General features: G+C 46.6%; 1 protein-coding gene across 7 annotated transcripts in view; it reads left to right on the forward strand.

Moving 5' to 3' along the window:
* The first annotated feature begins 412 nt into the window (after window positions 1–412).
* Window positions 413–14,616, forward strand: part of BBOX1 (gamma-butyrobetaine hydroxylase 1) — a 41,526-nt gene continuing 27,322 nt past the window's right edge. The window contains exons 1-6 of one of the 7 annotated variants that reach the window (XM_080405286.1): window positions 413–1,638; window positions 2,204–2,294; window positions 6,865–6,936; window positions 7,874–7,924; window positions 8,270–8,682; window positions 10,262–10,376. In XM_080405286.1, the coding sequence (XP_080261412.1) occupies window positions 8,320–8,682; window positions 10,262–10,376 (478 nt within the window). In that variant the 5' untranslated portion in view covers window positions 413–1,638; window positions 2,204–2,294; window positions 6,865–6,936; window positions 7,874–7,924; window positions 8,270–8,319. Of the gene's footprint in view, window positions 1,639–2,203; window positions 6,937–7,873; window positions 7,925–8,269; window positions 8,683–10,261; window positions 10,377–14,616 lie in introns of all 7 variants that reach the window. The other 6 variants (XM_080405284.1, XM_080405285.1, XM_080405287.1 and 3 more) reach the window with 6 other exon arrangements.

The raw sequence follows: 14,616 nt of genomic DNA on the forward strand, positions 1-14,616 counted from the left end.
TAGTCAGCAGGTATTGGGCACTAAATAATGAGGGCATGTTAATGCTGTTTTTAAATTTATTCCCAGGAAGCTCATCTGCCTGAAGCTTACTGCTCACAAGACTTGCCTGACAGTAAAATCATCTGGTAGAATCACAGAATCATTTAGGTTGGAAAAGACCTCTAAGATCATTGAGTCCAACTGTTAATGTAACACTGCCAAGCCCACCACTAACCTATGTCCCCAAGTGCCGCATCCACACGTCTTTTAAACACCTCCAGGGATGGTGATTCCACCGCTTCCCTGGGCAGCCTGTGGCAGTGCTTGACCACCCTTTTGGTGAAGACATTGTTCCTAAAATCCCATCTAAACCTCCCCGGAGCAACTTGAGGGTGGTTTTTTCTTACACTATCGCCTGTTACTTGGGAGAAGTGAGTGCCATGCCCCTCGCTGCAGCCCCTGCCAGGCAGCTGTAGGGAGCCATCGGGTCCCCCCGAGACCCCTCCTCTCAGGGCTGGACCCCCCCAGCTCCCCCCGCCGTCCCCCCCCAGCCTTGTGCCCCAGCCCCTTCCCCAGCCCCCTGCCCGGCTCTGGACACGCTCCAGCCCCTCCGCGTCCCCCTGGCACGAGGGGCCCAGAGCTGAGCCCAGGGCTCGAGGGGCGGCCGCCCAGTGCCCAGCGCAGGGGGACGGGCACTGCCCCAGCCCTGCTGGCCACGCCACTCCTGGCACAGCTCAGCACCCTTAACTGGGAGGGTGCGGGCTCCCGGCACAGCTCAGCACCCTTAACTGGGAGGGTGCGGGCAAGGGCTGCTCCACCTGGGACAGCTGGGCTGGTTTGTGCCACAGCATGGGCTTTGTTAGGCCGCAATCCCACTAAACCTTCCCTGTGAAGGCCATCTTTTATTTTTTATGAAGTTCGCTGTAGGCCACACCTGGCATGTAAAGACCTCAGTCCTTGGGTGGAGGGGAATTTGGGTTTGTTGGGGCTTTGGGATTTTTTTTCTTCTTTTTTCTGTCTCTCTCTGCTTCTGTTGTAGGGGCACATGTCTCAGCCCACCCAGCAAGGCCAGCCAGGACACGCTGCGCTGCGGTACGTTTCCTCCTGGCTCCTTGGTCCAAGGAGGTTCCTTGCTCTGACCAGGGAGGAGCTGGTTACACACCGGGAGCAGCAGCCAGGGGAAACGGCCCTTCCCACCCCTGCACCCTCAAGCCAAGGCCAAAGGCCTTTGCAAAATCCATCCCTGAGCCAAGGGCACGGTCACAAGGAGCCGGCCGAGCCCGGTTCTCTCCGGCGCGTTCAGAGGGCTGAAGATCCCCCTTAGGCTGAAAGAGACCCCGGCACAGGCTCCCCGGGGCACACCGCGGGGGCTGCAGCCAGCGGCCGGGCCGGGCCGGGCCGTGCCCCGCCGAGGGGGCAGCGGGCACCCGGTGCGGGGACCCGGGCCGGGGGGCGGGAACGCACCGGCCATAACGTCCCTCCCGGCGGGGGGCGCGGCCGTGGGGGCGCCGGTCTCACCTCGTCGGCGCTGCGGGGCCGCCTCCCGCAGCCCGGGCCGCAGGTGGGGGCGGGGGCGGCTCCCCGCGGGCGGGCCCCGGCCGGGAGGGACATTACGGGCAGCCCCGCGGCGGTGCGGCGCGCAGGGCGGTGTCCGGTGCGGTACGTACCCGCGGCGGGTCGGGTCCGGGAGCAGCGGCGGGGGCGCGTTTTGCGGCGGGGCGGGGCGGGGGCGCTGCGGGGAGCGGGCGGCGGGCGGTGCCCGGGCAGCGCTTCAAGGCACGGAGCGGCCGTGGGAGCCACGCGGGGCCTGCGCTGCTGGCGGCCGGGACACCCTGCGGGGGCCGTGATGCCCTCCACGGGGCTGTGATGCCCTGCGTGGGGCTGTGGCACCCTCCACAGTGCCATGACGCTCTCTGCGGGGTTGTAACACCCTCCACGGGGCCATGATGCCTCGTGTGGGGCTGTGACATCCTCCACAGGGCTGTGACACCCACCGTGGGGCCATGACACCCTGTGTGGCTGTGACACCCTCCACAGGGCCATGGCTCCCTATGTGGGGCTGTGGCACCCTCCACGGGGCCATGATGCCCCGTGTGGGGCTGTGACACCCTCTGTGAGGCTGTGACACCAGGCCGTGAGGCAGCCAGCGCCTGGTGCAGCAAGCTGGCTTGAAGGCATAGCTACAACTTGGTTATGACACAAAATAACATTGGTTTCTCTGCAGCTTCTTAACCCCCTGTGAGGAGAATGGCCCTTACCCGAAGCAGCTCAGCAGTCTTAAACGTGCCATTCACCAGAATTCGGTAGCTGTGCCGGTAAAGCTGGTGGACATGCTGCTGCTGTCAGCAAACGGGGGGGTCTGGGTGGTGCCTGGTGAGGTGAGGTTTGAAGGAGACTAAAGCAGACAGATTTTTTGAGAAAGAAAATAGTGAGGACTGCCACTTAACTGAGGAGCAGGGAGAGCCCAGGGGCACAGCCACCGGGTGGTGGGGGTTGCCTTCCATCACAATTGCTGGTCCACATCCTGGCCAGCCCTCGTGGTGCTGAGGGTTGCAAGCGAATAATGACAATGTGGACAGAAAATCCATGAGCCTGAGCTTGGGACGGTGTTCACGTGGGATGGTGTGACTTGTAGGAGCCATTGGTAGCGCTTGTTTTAAACTACATGAATGTGATCTCTGGTGACTGACAGCAGAGTTACATATGGTGTCTTCTAGGCTCACAGATAACCGTGATTTAGAGACAAGAAATGTGGAGAGCTGTAATGCAAAGAATTTGCTTTGTGTTGTCAGCTACCTTTCCATTCGATTGTGGTTATGAGCATGCTGGCTTTAGGCAAACCGATGAGTTCTGCTCGTAGTTTAGTACAGAATGCAATTTCAAGTATACAATAGCAGCATGGGGGTAAGTGCCTGAAAATGTTGAGGGAGCAAGGGGATAAAAACTCTTGAAACTCTTACTGGCAATTTAACCTCCATTGATTTGAGATCAGCATCTCACATTTAATGTAAAAACAAAAGAAAAAAAAAGAAATAACAAGGCAAACCTCTAAATAACTGTCATGAACTGAAAAACTAGGCTGAGCATGATAAAAAAATCCACGTCGTGATTGATTCCATTAGGCAGCTTCAGTAGCCTCCTAAAATAGGAGATGTGTTTTCTGCAGGGGCATGGCACCATCAGCACCAGGTATTTGGATTTGGTTTTCTTTACCAGCAGCTCAACTGTCTTGGACTGCTGTTTTTTTGAGACATAAAGTTGTATTTCTGTAGCATTTAACTTCAAGGTTTTGGGAAGACAGCAGTATAATGTAGTAGTTATAGTTCTGCAAATGATCAGGAATGGAAATGGTCATTTTGCCCGGTTACAGCATTTACAGATATTTACTGTTAAAGGAGAAAGAATGTTTTCGCCATTGAGCGGGAAGGTTGGCTTTTCTGTGGTACTTTTAAGCATGCAATTGCAGGATTTTCTGAAACATTTTGAGTTCTTTGCTGCCATTTGTGGGCTGACCTTAATGTCCTATGCATGTTCAACATAAAGAAAAATCACTTAATTAGAAATCAGGAATAACACACAGTTATGCAAAATGGACACCTTTCCTTTCCGTACAGCATGCTGGAAATGGGCAGAGCCACCAGACAGGGGTTTCTTGCCCATGTGGCAGCTAAGGCTTTGCTAGTGCTACTTGAGGAATGTTTCATCCCAGCTCTATGGGTTCTGTCATCCATTGCTCCAGAAAGGAGGAATGCCAGCACCAAGCTGCCTTGCACCTGGAGCTATTGCTTACCCTCTTCCCCCGTGCTGCTGGTCCCCAGGATGGTCAGAGTCCCTGGGTGCTGTGTCTACACCCTGCAGCTGGATAGCCTGACCGTCCAGGTCTTGCACAGTGCAGGTGAGAAAGAGCAGGCTTGATGTGCCTGATGCTCACCTGGCACACAGGTGCCAGCTGGGAAGGCTGGGCACCATAGCAGTGGTGACAAAGCCCCAGCTGGTGCGAAATGCCTTACTGGAGTTATCTAGTGAAGACGTGCCGGGTGGGCTCTGTGGAGAGCTTGACTCAGAGTTTGTTGCCACTCCACTGATGCAAACCAGAAAAAATCCTGCTGAAGGGAGAAGTCAATTCTGTGGTGCTGTGTGTATGAGACAAAACCTAGACTTGCAGATCTAATTTGTGTATCTAAGAAGAAAAACATCTGGAGGGCATGGTGTAGCAGATATTTTTAATCATTGTCATTTGTCATTTTGTTTTAATAATGACACTATGATATGAATAACTCAAGGAAAACAATAAACAGCCTTTTTATTGTTACAAGATTTCTCTGGGTAGGTGGCTAACTGAAACAATTGCGTTACAGCAAAGACAGAAGTTTAATGCAAAAGCTACGGTGTATGTGAACAGTAAATGCTTAACCTCACCACAAGGGAAATCTTTTTGCTATAATGATTTTCATGCTTCCTCTTCTGTAGCCAGCAAACTGAATAACATTGGAGCTGGAGGGCCCAATTCTCTTCTAATTAATAGCAATGTTATGCAGGTACAAGTTCATTGACTTCAATAAATAGACATAAATGAAAGAGCTGAATATGACTTGGAGCAGAGTAACGGTAGACAAGGTAGAGTTGCATATTTAATGAGCCACATATAATGACTTTTATTAGGATTGGAAAGTGTCGAGCGGAATCGTTTCCTATCCTACATGTATCAAAGGCTCCTGCTGCAACCTGTGAAGGAGATCCTCCCCTCTCTCTGCAGGATGCAGTGGCTCTTTCAGATTCTGCCTATTAAGAATGGAAGTATTTCAAGAGATTACTTTGTGATCAACAATAGATTTGACTGATGACACTAAGAGCTACAGTCTTGTGGAACAGGGGTACTGCTGATAGCAGTGTAGGCTTTGTCTGTGTGGCAGTGAAGTTTAGGGCTACCACCATCCACGATTCTCCCAGCAGTATAGGGTTTAATGAATTGTACATAGCAATAATTGTCTGTGAACAAAAGTAGCAGTTAAACATAAAATTCATGAGAAGTAGTCTTGCTGAATGTAAACCGATGGTGTAACATCCACGTTGGAACTAGTCACTGAGGCTCTTTTTGTAGTTATTGGAGAGGAGAAAAAAAGAGTTCAGTTCATCTCATCCTAAAGCAGGTTTCTGAAAAAGCCAGCTGAATTGTGATCCAGATGGGTCTGTTAGGAGTGTTGGGAGTGGTGCATGTGATGCTCAGGGGCAGGTCACTGTGGTACATGTCTGAAATTAGTGAGGTGAACTCTGCTGTACAAGCTTCTCGCATTCAAGCAGAGCTGAAAATTCCCATCTGGCTTACAGTCTTCCCCATTGTAACATAAATTACGTGTATCTCATGTCAGTAACTTCCAGAGGTTTTCTTTTTCTTTTTCTTTTTTTTTTTTTTTTTATCTAAGATTGTGTCTGGAAGGATTGGTTGCATCTGCTTTTTTTAGGTTGACCTTTTGTTCCAAAGCATTTACAAAACTTGCTGTCATGGACTGAGAGTATTTTGCTTGACATGCAATTGATGTGACTAAGCTCTCCATTTACCAGGTGAACAAATGCCAGTTAAGCAACTTCTGTGATAGGAAGACAATAAACTCCCCTCAGTTTCTTGCCATTAAAAAAAATTAAAAAATCTGATGTGGTTTTCTATTACCCCTGGTGCTATGATGAATCTTGTAGAAACAAGTTCAGATTTCTTAATTGAATGATACAATAGGAGATGCCTAGAAGCCTTTTGAATCTGGCAAGTTTAGTGATGAATCTTCCCTGAGAGACACTGAGAAAGTAAAGGCTTAAATATTTTTTTCAGTACCTTGTTTTGCCATTTGGGAGAAAAAAATATATACAGTAAATTCATATACAAGATCCAGGTAGTTATTAGATCCATGCCAAAGTTAAGAGCCTTTGCTTGAACACTAAGCATGTGAAATACACTTTAATTATTTGGCAAACCACTTAAGTAAGATGAGAAAATTGTGTACAAAAACAGTATGTGAACTACTGGATAGGCAGATGTAACGAATCTATGAACTACATTATGACAAACTTTGTAATGAGCTACTTAGGTTGGTGTATTATGTATATCCAGTTCTCAGAATTTCCCCTGGCCCGCTCCAGTAAGCCAGAGGAGCTTCCTGGTGGCCTTAAACTTCAGAACCAAATTCTGGTTCTCGTGGTCTTGTTTTAAGCAGATACCTACAGGAATACCTACATATATTTAGCAGACAGAGAAAAGCTTCCATATCCCCAAAGGTGCTGGGTAGCTGGTTCTGGGAAGAGTGTTTTGTGCTTGAAATCCTTATACACTGAAATACCAGTGGAATAAATTGAACCGACCATTTATGTTGTTTATACACTTTCTCGCAGCATTCTTAAATTCCAGTGGATGTGAATGCCATGCTTTGTGCTGGACAATTCAGCTTTGTCCAGGTGTCAGGCATTTTCTAATCTCGCTTACCCTGTTGTGACTTGCGAGGTTCTCTGGTGTACAGCTATCTGTTCACCCATCTTAGGTAAACTGGAGGAGGGGTACTTGCTGAGGGTGCTCAGTTCTGTCTGCTTCATGTTGGATATGGGTAGTATTAGCATTTAAAGGGATTCAGATAATTTTGTATGCAGAAGGGCAGGTATCAACAGCCTCTGAGTAGCCTAGGCAATTAGGCAATGGTTTCGTGCCTTGAGCTTCTGCATCTTAATTGTCCTAATTAAATCTAAACTATATTTTGGTTGCTTAAGTGTATCTGTGGATCTCATCTATTACCATCAGGTAATCCGCTGCCTTGAACAGAGAACTATCCTGAAAGCAGTACAGATGTAGCGAGAGTTTACAGAATGTTAAAATGATCATGCTCTTCTTTTTTTTTTAACCAGATATTCTAAAGTTTCAGTCTATTGGAAAGCTTCATTATGTTCCAGTACTTGTCTTGTTTCACAGAGGTTAGAGTAAGTATCCAATTATCACCTGTTAAAAACCCTAAAACATACCACATCTTTGCAGTCATACATAATAAAACTCTGTTCAAGAAATTTCAGAAGGATGCTGCAGCCAGTCTTGCAGTGTAAATATTTGTACAGTTAGGAATATTGCAGTACTTGATTAATGCTTTAGAATTAAGGTGGAGATACACATACATATATATTTACATGCATATGTTTGTGCACATATTTTATATATATATATAAAAGGAAAGTTATTCAATCTGGATATGAAGCCATTTTTGGATAAAAGGTGTTTAAATCTGTACGCACAGCAGCATAGCTGTGGCTTGGACTGCATTGCAAGTGAAGGTTGGTAATTACCGGGTTCCAATGAGGCTACTGCAGGCAAACAGGAGAAAGTAGAAATCAGTATTCTGCTTTGCTATACTTAATCAAATGAAATAAAAACGAGACCCAAGGGTCCTGTATAACGCAGTTCTAACTTGTAGCAAAGGAAAAATTTCAAAAACCTTCTGATAACTCAAATAGGTCTTAGTGAGTCAAAATACTGAAGCCAATGAGGTTTCCCTGTGCAAAGGCAACTGGGGAGACCCTGGCCCTGGCAAGGGATCAATATTTGCCCTGTGATCTCAAGAACAGAAACAACAGGAAAAAATACTGAATAAACGTGCAATATTTTAAATGGTTGAGCAGTCTATTAAAATATATGTAATGACTTATTGATTCAAGGGGAAACCAAATATTTTTCTGAGTAAGAAAAACATTAGGGCAGAACTTCTTTTCTAAAATTTGGATGCATCATCTTTCTGCAGTGCAGTACGCAGCTAGCTTTAAATAAAAGAGTGTATCGATAGAAAGCAGTCCAGCTGTGAAAGAAGGAGGCTCTTGCAGAACTCTATTGCTGTAGCTGAAGTCATGTTTAAAAAGCTTTTCCTTGCAGGGAGGTGGATTCTGTGCTCTCTTTTCCATAGTTTCCACAGCAGGAATTAAGGTATGTGTACTTCAGCTTTTGAACATGGTTGGTAGTAACCTCTACCTTGGATTTGTGGGATTAATCTCAGGGTGTTTTTTTAAAAGGGGCTATTTGTGCAATACATACTGAACAGACTGCAGAAACAAAAGATAGACAAGATGATGAATGAAACTGAAGCCCTGCAAAACTAAGCTATTTTTTTAATAGATGGGTCTGAGTACACCCTTTGCGCCTCAAAAAATGTGAGCAACAGATAGTGAATATTCCTAAAGGTCTAAAGAAGGAGGGAAGAGAATCATCTTAAAATGGTCTTTTTGCTCTACTGATTCCTTCTGTAATAGAATGCTCTTCTGGGTGTTTTAGGTAGTCCACGAAGGCGTTCTCCCTGCAACGATTTCATTAAAGCACCCAAAATGTGGAGGGTGGTGGCTAACACCCTGCCGAGGGCCAAAGTCCCCAGGAGCAGGGTGTGCTGCCTGCAGCCGGCACAGAAGGGCAGGAGCCTGCTTGCCGGGACCACGGCACCGCTGGTCCGCGCCACCCAGTCGCTCAGCATGAACCTGGGGATACAGAAGGTGGAAGCTTTGGACACGGGTCATTTTATCCGTGTGGAGTGGGAGGACGGGAGCGAGAGCCGCTACCCCTGCGTCTGGCTGAGGGACAACTGCCAGTGTCCCCAGTGCTTCCTGCGCTCGGCAAAGGCACGCAGGCTGCTCATCGAGGACCTGGACGTAAACATCGTGGTGAAGGAAGTTGCTGTGGCAGATAGAAGAAAGGTATTTGAAGCAAACCTTTTTTTTCCTCTCGTGAAATTTGTCTAACAATGCTTGTTAGTCTAAATTAGAGCCCGGGAAGCTCAGATCTTCCCACTTTTATATGAAACTTCACTTTACAGATGTTATGTAGAGGCTGCAGAAACCCAGGCTTCAGGTTTTAGACTGTAATTGTGCTTTTAAAAATTCTGCTGTGTATTTCTTCATCACTAGACATTGAAAAGAAAATGTAGGCATTCCCCACAGATTTAATTACCCTTGCACTTCCTCCCCACCCCCCCTTTATTCTCTAAGTAAATGGCTTGAAAATAATAAAAAAAAAAGTGGCAAAGTGATGGTGGCCTTGGTCCCTAACAAAAATACCACTTTAACTCATTTCCAATGTGCAAAATACTTCATCTTGGAGCAAGCACTCAAAACCAAAGTTGAACCCAGTATTCAGAGCTGGCCCGGTGTCTTTATCTGCGTCTGACACTTGTTCATGAAAAAGAGAAGGCTGTTGGGCAAGAGAGGACAGGAACTGCCCTCCCTGTGAATTTTAATCTTTCCTGCCACATAAAAACCTTATATATAATTTCAATTTTATGGGTTATATTAAAAGCAATACATTGCTCCTTTGATATGCAAAATAATTTCCTTCATTTTACACTTAAAGATGTTTTAAATGTGTTAAAGATGCAGCAGTCAAGGCTGCAGCAGCTGGGGCAGGCTCGTTGCAGGCTGGATTTGCAGGGTGTTTGCAGAGGCTGACCCAGACGGGAGCATGGCTCAGCTGCAGGGTGAGGGTCTGTACTGAGGAATTCCGGGCTCCCACATTGATTGATTGTTACTAGAATTAATGCCATATAAATTCATTATTTGAATAGGCAAATGTGTTAAAATAGTAGAGGGAACGCCTGCTTCCACTTATACTCAGAAACTGAGGAGAGCACATCATGTCAATGGGTGGAATTATGTGGCGTGGGAATCAGTATCTGCTGGACAGCCTTGAGAATTCAGCTGAGATCATGTGCTGCGCTGAGCTCTTGCAGTTCATGACAAGCAAAGGCATATGCTTTATTTCCATGTTTTTTTCTGGATTAAAAAAAAAAAAAAAAAATGCCTTTTTAAAATTTATTTCAAAGAGGGCAGACTTTTCATAACTAGGGGAGCAATTTCTCTCCTATCATTTCTTTTTTGCCTGTCTGTCTTGTCCTTTTTTGATGAGCTGTCAGTGTTTTGGAAGGCATTTTTTCTCTCTTCTGAGTGGTGGTGAAGCATTCTCCCCAGTGATATGTGCCAACTTCCCTGGTTCTCCTCTTTCTGCTAAGCACAGCTCCCACAGTGAAAGCAGCCCACACAAAACAGGAAATTAGGTCATGAGTTCATGTAGAAATAAGCATTTATAAAAGGTGTCAGAATTTGGATGATGTTCAGGTTGGGTTTTCATTACTTGTTTTACATTATGCTCCAGGAAAAGCTTAACTGTGGTATTATTGATCTAAATATTACAATTTCTGCAGTTTCTAAAGGAGTTTCTTGTTCTAGGTGATGTTTTCTGATTTTTTTTTGTTTAAAATTATCTTTTCTTTTATACTGGAAGATCTCTATTACATGGCCTGATGAACACGCAAGTGAATATGAAGCTGAGTGGTTGAAAAAACGGTGCTTCTCTGAAGAAGCCAGAGCAGAAATGCGAGAAAATTTATTTTTACCAGGTAGGAATTCAAAGCATATCTCTAATGTTTGTTCCAAATACAAATAATCTGACGGTGACAGTCCCAGCTGTAAGCCACTTGTGTGAGTACCAGGTCTACCCAGCTGGAGCAGTGGCAGCTGCTCTTGGTGCTCAGTGCCAGGCTGTGCATGCTCAACAGGAGCCCGTGGTTACCCATTCCCTTTTCTAACCTCAGGACCTGTGAAGATTTCAACTGGTTGGGCTGTGTTTACTTTCCTGAGAGCCTTTTCTTTCCAGAAAGGGTTAGTAGGTCTCAAAAATGAGTTTTGTGGACCAGCAGTGGTATATGTGAAAATGCAAGTGTGTGTGTGCTGTTTAAATTATTTAAATTCTTGGATTTAGAAAGATCATTCAGAATTGGAAGGGAGTTATAACCAAAATAATTTTTCCCTTTCTGTGGCCACCTGTTAAAAAATAACCGTGTTGCTTAGCAGCGTCTAGTGCTGAAGTTCAGTCTGTGTTTGCGCCATGTCCCACACTTATTGCAGGAGCTGACTGTGGGTCATGAAGCATTTTGTGCAACGGACAGTGTAACGTTTACCCAGTACAAATGACTCACACTTCTGAGTCAATAATTATAGGTCCACTAGGTTTGTCATGACGAACATCATCATTCCTTTGGCAGCCTTTCAGATTGCAAGCATGAGATGTGTGAAAACCTGTAAGATTTCTGCTGTTGCTCTTGACAGTGTTCCTGTGAGATTTGCTCTTGCAGAGATTTGTGGGTCTGTATTCAGAGTTAAGACAGTATCCGTTAAAACAGGATATTACTTCAGGAAAAAGAAACTAGAGGCAGGCTGATGGCGTGAAACTCAGATCCAGGTATCAGTTTCCTCGGAGTTCAGCAAAAGGCAAATCTGTGATTGGTTTGTGCTCCTTTATTCATGTGGTTTATATTCTAACAAAGAAAAGAAAGTTTGTTGGTTTGGGTGGTTTGGGTTTTTTCCCTGAAAGATAAGAAATGGGAAAATATGTGGCCCTAGGTATCTCCTACATCTGAGCTTTGGCACATTAGGAACAACTGAAAGGGCCAGTTAGCTTTCCAAATTTCTGTAGGTCAAATATGCCTTAGCTCTTAGCACACGCTCTCCTAAACAAAAGTAAGTTCTTAAGATTCAGCCTTTTATAACTGGCTTAAAACTTAAGTGATGAGTAATATTTCTGTTCATTTCAGTGGATCCTGTAACAGACTCTTCATTGTTCGGAGTGGAACTTTTTTTCCCCTAGTGATATAAAAGTTCGTGTCTACTTTAACTCTGGCAAGAGTAAACTACACTGTTTACTATTTTAGAGGGTTGGGCATGTTCCCAGAATGAACGTGGTGAAGATGCAAACCTCTTTCAGGGAAACTAGACTTGATTTCTCATGTAGTAAGAAATTTATTTGGGAAAATGAAGGTGCTGTGGAAGCTAGCAAGATGTTTTGTAGCCTTTTGAGGGGAACAATGTAAACTGAGTGCTGCTTTAATTAATGCCCAGGCAAATTAGTCTACATCTCTGGTTATGTTTATTAGCGAAAGGTATCAATAACTGAGATTTCAGATGTAATGCTACTTTTCTCTCCCTATTATGAGGTCTAAGTGGCTGTGATTTGGCTACACACACACGCATTTACACAGTGCTTGCTCTCAGCATCTAAATACAATGCTTGTTTTGGGGGCCAGTTCTTCCACTGACTACTGCTCTTCTGCACTGGAGTGGTCCAGGTAAAATATACCCCAAAGACATGTTTTATTCTTTGGGCAATGCTTTTGTAAATTCTGTTTTCCATGCCATATCTGAAGAAATATGTTTATAGAGGTTGTACTAAGTAAGGGCCCGCGTTAACTCTGGCTTTGCTCAGTAGTGTCGTTCTGCTCTTTCTCACTTCGCAGAGCAGAGCTGGCTCCTTGTGGCGGACAGCTTCTCCCAGCTTTTCTCAGGTTTCTGTTGCAAAAAAAGGCTACAGTTACAAAGTGTGTGAGTTTGCTGGCTGGCTGTTTAAGACCTGTTTCTCATTGTGTATCAGGGTAGGTTTAGAATTTGCTTCCTTCTGGTCAGTGGAGTCACACACTGCAAATTACAGGCCCTTAAGTAGCTAATCATATCCCAGCAGGATGGTATTACGGACAATGAGATGGAATGCCAGCCCTGCATGCTGGTTCAACAAATACAAGAGCAAGCACACTAGACTGCTGTAGTTTGAGGTTAACCTTCACTGCTGACATTGGGGTAGCTGTGGCTACCTCTTTTTTTCTGTCTTTTTGAAAGTAAGTTACTTGCTTTGGGTGTTGCTTTTATGTTTTTTCATCATTTCTGATTAAAAAAAAAAAGATGTTAGTCATATGTCAAATCCAAAAAGACGTAGTGGGTTGTATGTCAAGGTTTTGGCAGCAGGGGGCTACAGGGGTGGCTTCTGTGAGAAGATGCCAGAAGCTTCCCCCATGTCCAACAGAGCCGGTGCCAGATGGCTCTGAGACGGACCCACCACTGGCCGAGGCCGAGCCCATCAGCGATGGTGGTAGTGCCTCTGGGATAGCGTGTTTAAGAAGTGTGTGTGGGGGGGGAAATCTGCACAAAAAAAAACAATTGAAGAGAGGAGTGAGACTGTGAGAGCAACAGCTGACACTGAGGCCGGTGCAGCAGGAGCAGGAGGGCTCCAGGCGCCCAGCAGAGGTTCCCGGCAGCCCATGGGAAGCCCCCGGCGGGGCAGGCTGTGCCCCCAGCCCACGGAGGGTATCGGGGGGGCAGAGCCCCACCTGCAGCCCGGGGAGGGCCCCACGCCGGGGCAGGGGGTGCCCGACGGGGGCTGTGACCCCCCGGGCAGCCCAGGCTGGGGCAGGGTCGCTGGCAGGACGCGTGACCCGGGGGGGGCCACGCCGGAGCAGGCTGGGCCTGAAGGACGGCACCCACCGGGGGGGACCCACGCCGGGGCAGGGGGTGAGGGGCTGCGGCCGGGGGAAGAGCTCACGCCGGAGGAGTGTGTAGAGGATTGTCTCCCGTGGGAGGGACCCCGGGCTGGAGCGGGGGCAGGGCGTGAGGAGGAAGGAGCGGCGGGGACACCGTGGGGTGGGATGGACTGGCCGCAGCCCCCATTCCCATCCCCCTGCGCCGCTCGGGGGAGGCGGGAGGGAAATCGGGAGTGAAGCTGAGCCTGGGAGGAAGGGAAGGGTGGGGAGAAGGTGTTCTGAGATTTGTTAGCATTTCTCATTACCCTGCTCTGATCTGAATGGTATCACAGTAGTTTTCCCCCGGTTGAGTCTGTTTCGCCCGTGACAGCGATGGTAGGAGCGATCTCCCTGTCCTGTCCCGACCCACCAGCCTGGTGCTGTGCTCCCTCTCCCCTGCCCGGCTGAGGAGAGCACTGACAGAGCTTGGGTGGGCACCAGGCCCCCAGCCAGGGTCAGCTCCCCACAGAAGAGTAGGTCAGATTTGCACTGCATGATGGAAGTGGCTATAGATAGCTCTTATAGCTCTGTGGCAATACATCAAGATTCTGCTTTTAAAAACACTGCCAGATCCTGTCTGTGTAGTATGCAAAGTCTGATATTTGTTTATAAGAGCAACAAAAGAGCCATCTTCTACTTCTCCAGCTATGGTGTTTCAAAGATAACTCTTTTTTCCCTCCTGTTTACTTGTGTCCTCCCCAACGAACTTTACAGGAGTGATTTACTACCTCGTGCAGTCTCTCTGTAACTCAGATTGTGTGTGTGGTGGAGGAAGCTTGTGGAAGACATTGAGTATACAGGTGCTTTCCAGTACCCAGCCTCTCATGACATTGCTTTTGCTGAGGATTATTTTCCAGCACACTGGCATCCCATCAACAGGATGTGGGAGAAAAAAAAGTTCAATAACATCACAGTTATATTTTCCTTTTGGGTAGAGAAGAAGATTCAGCAGAGGTAGTACCTGGTGCTACTTAATATTTTTGACCTTAGGTTAGGTTAAGGTTTTAACTTGAGGTTAAAGATTTCAGATTATGATTGTCCTTTAAAATGTGATAAAATGATGCTGGGTGTATATCCAGCTCCACCAAAGTTTGAGTCAGAATGTTAACAGCATCAGTGGTGCTTTCCGTTTCTCTGTTAGGTCCTGAGAGATTATAATTTCAAGAGGAAGAAGTTAAAAGTTATATTTTACTAAAAGAGTTCGGTCATTTGAAAATTTATCCTGTAGTAATTAATAAGAGCTGCATCACAATTTAGGGTGCCATAGACATAATTCACAATACAGCAAAAATAC

Source organism: Falco punctatus (assembly GCF_963210335.1).
Source record: "Falco punctatus genome assembly, chromosome: 10".
Lineage (NCBI taxonomy): Eukaryota > Metazoa > Chordata > Aves > Falconiformes > Falconidae > Falco > Falco punctatus.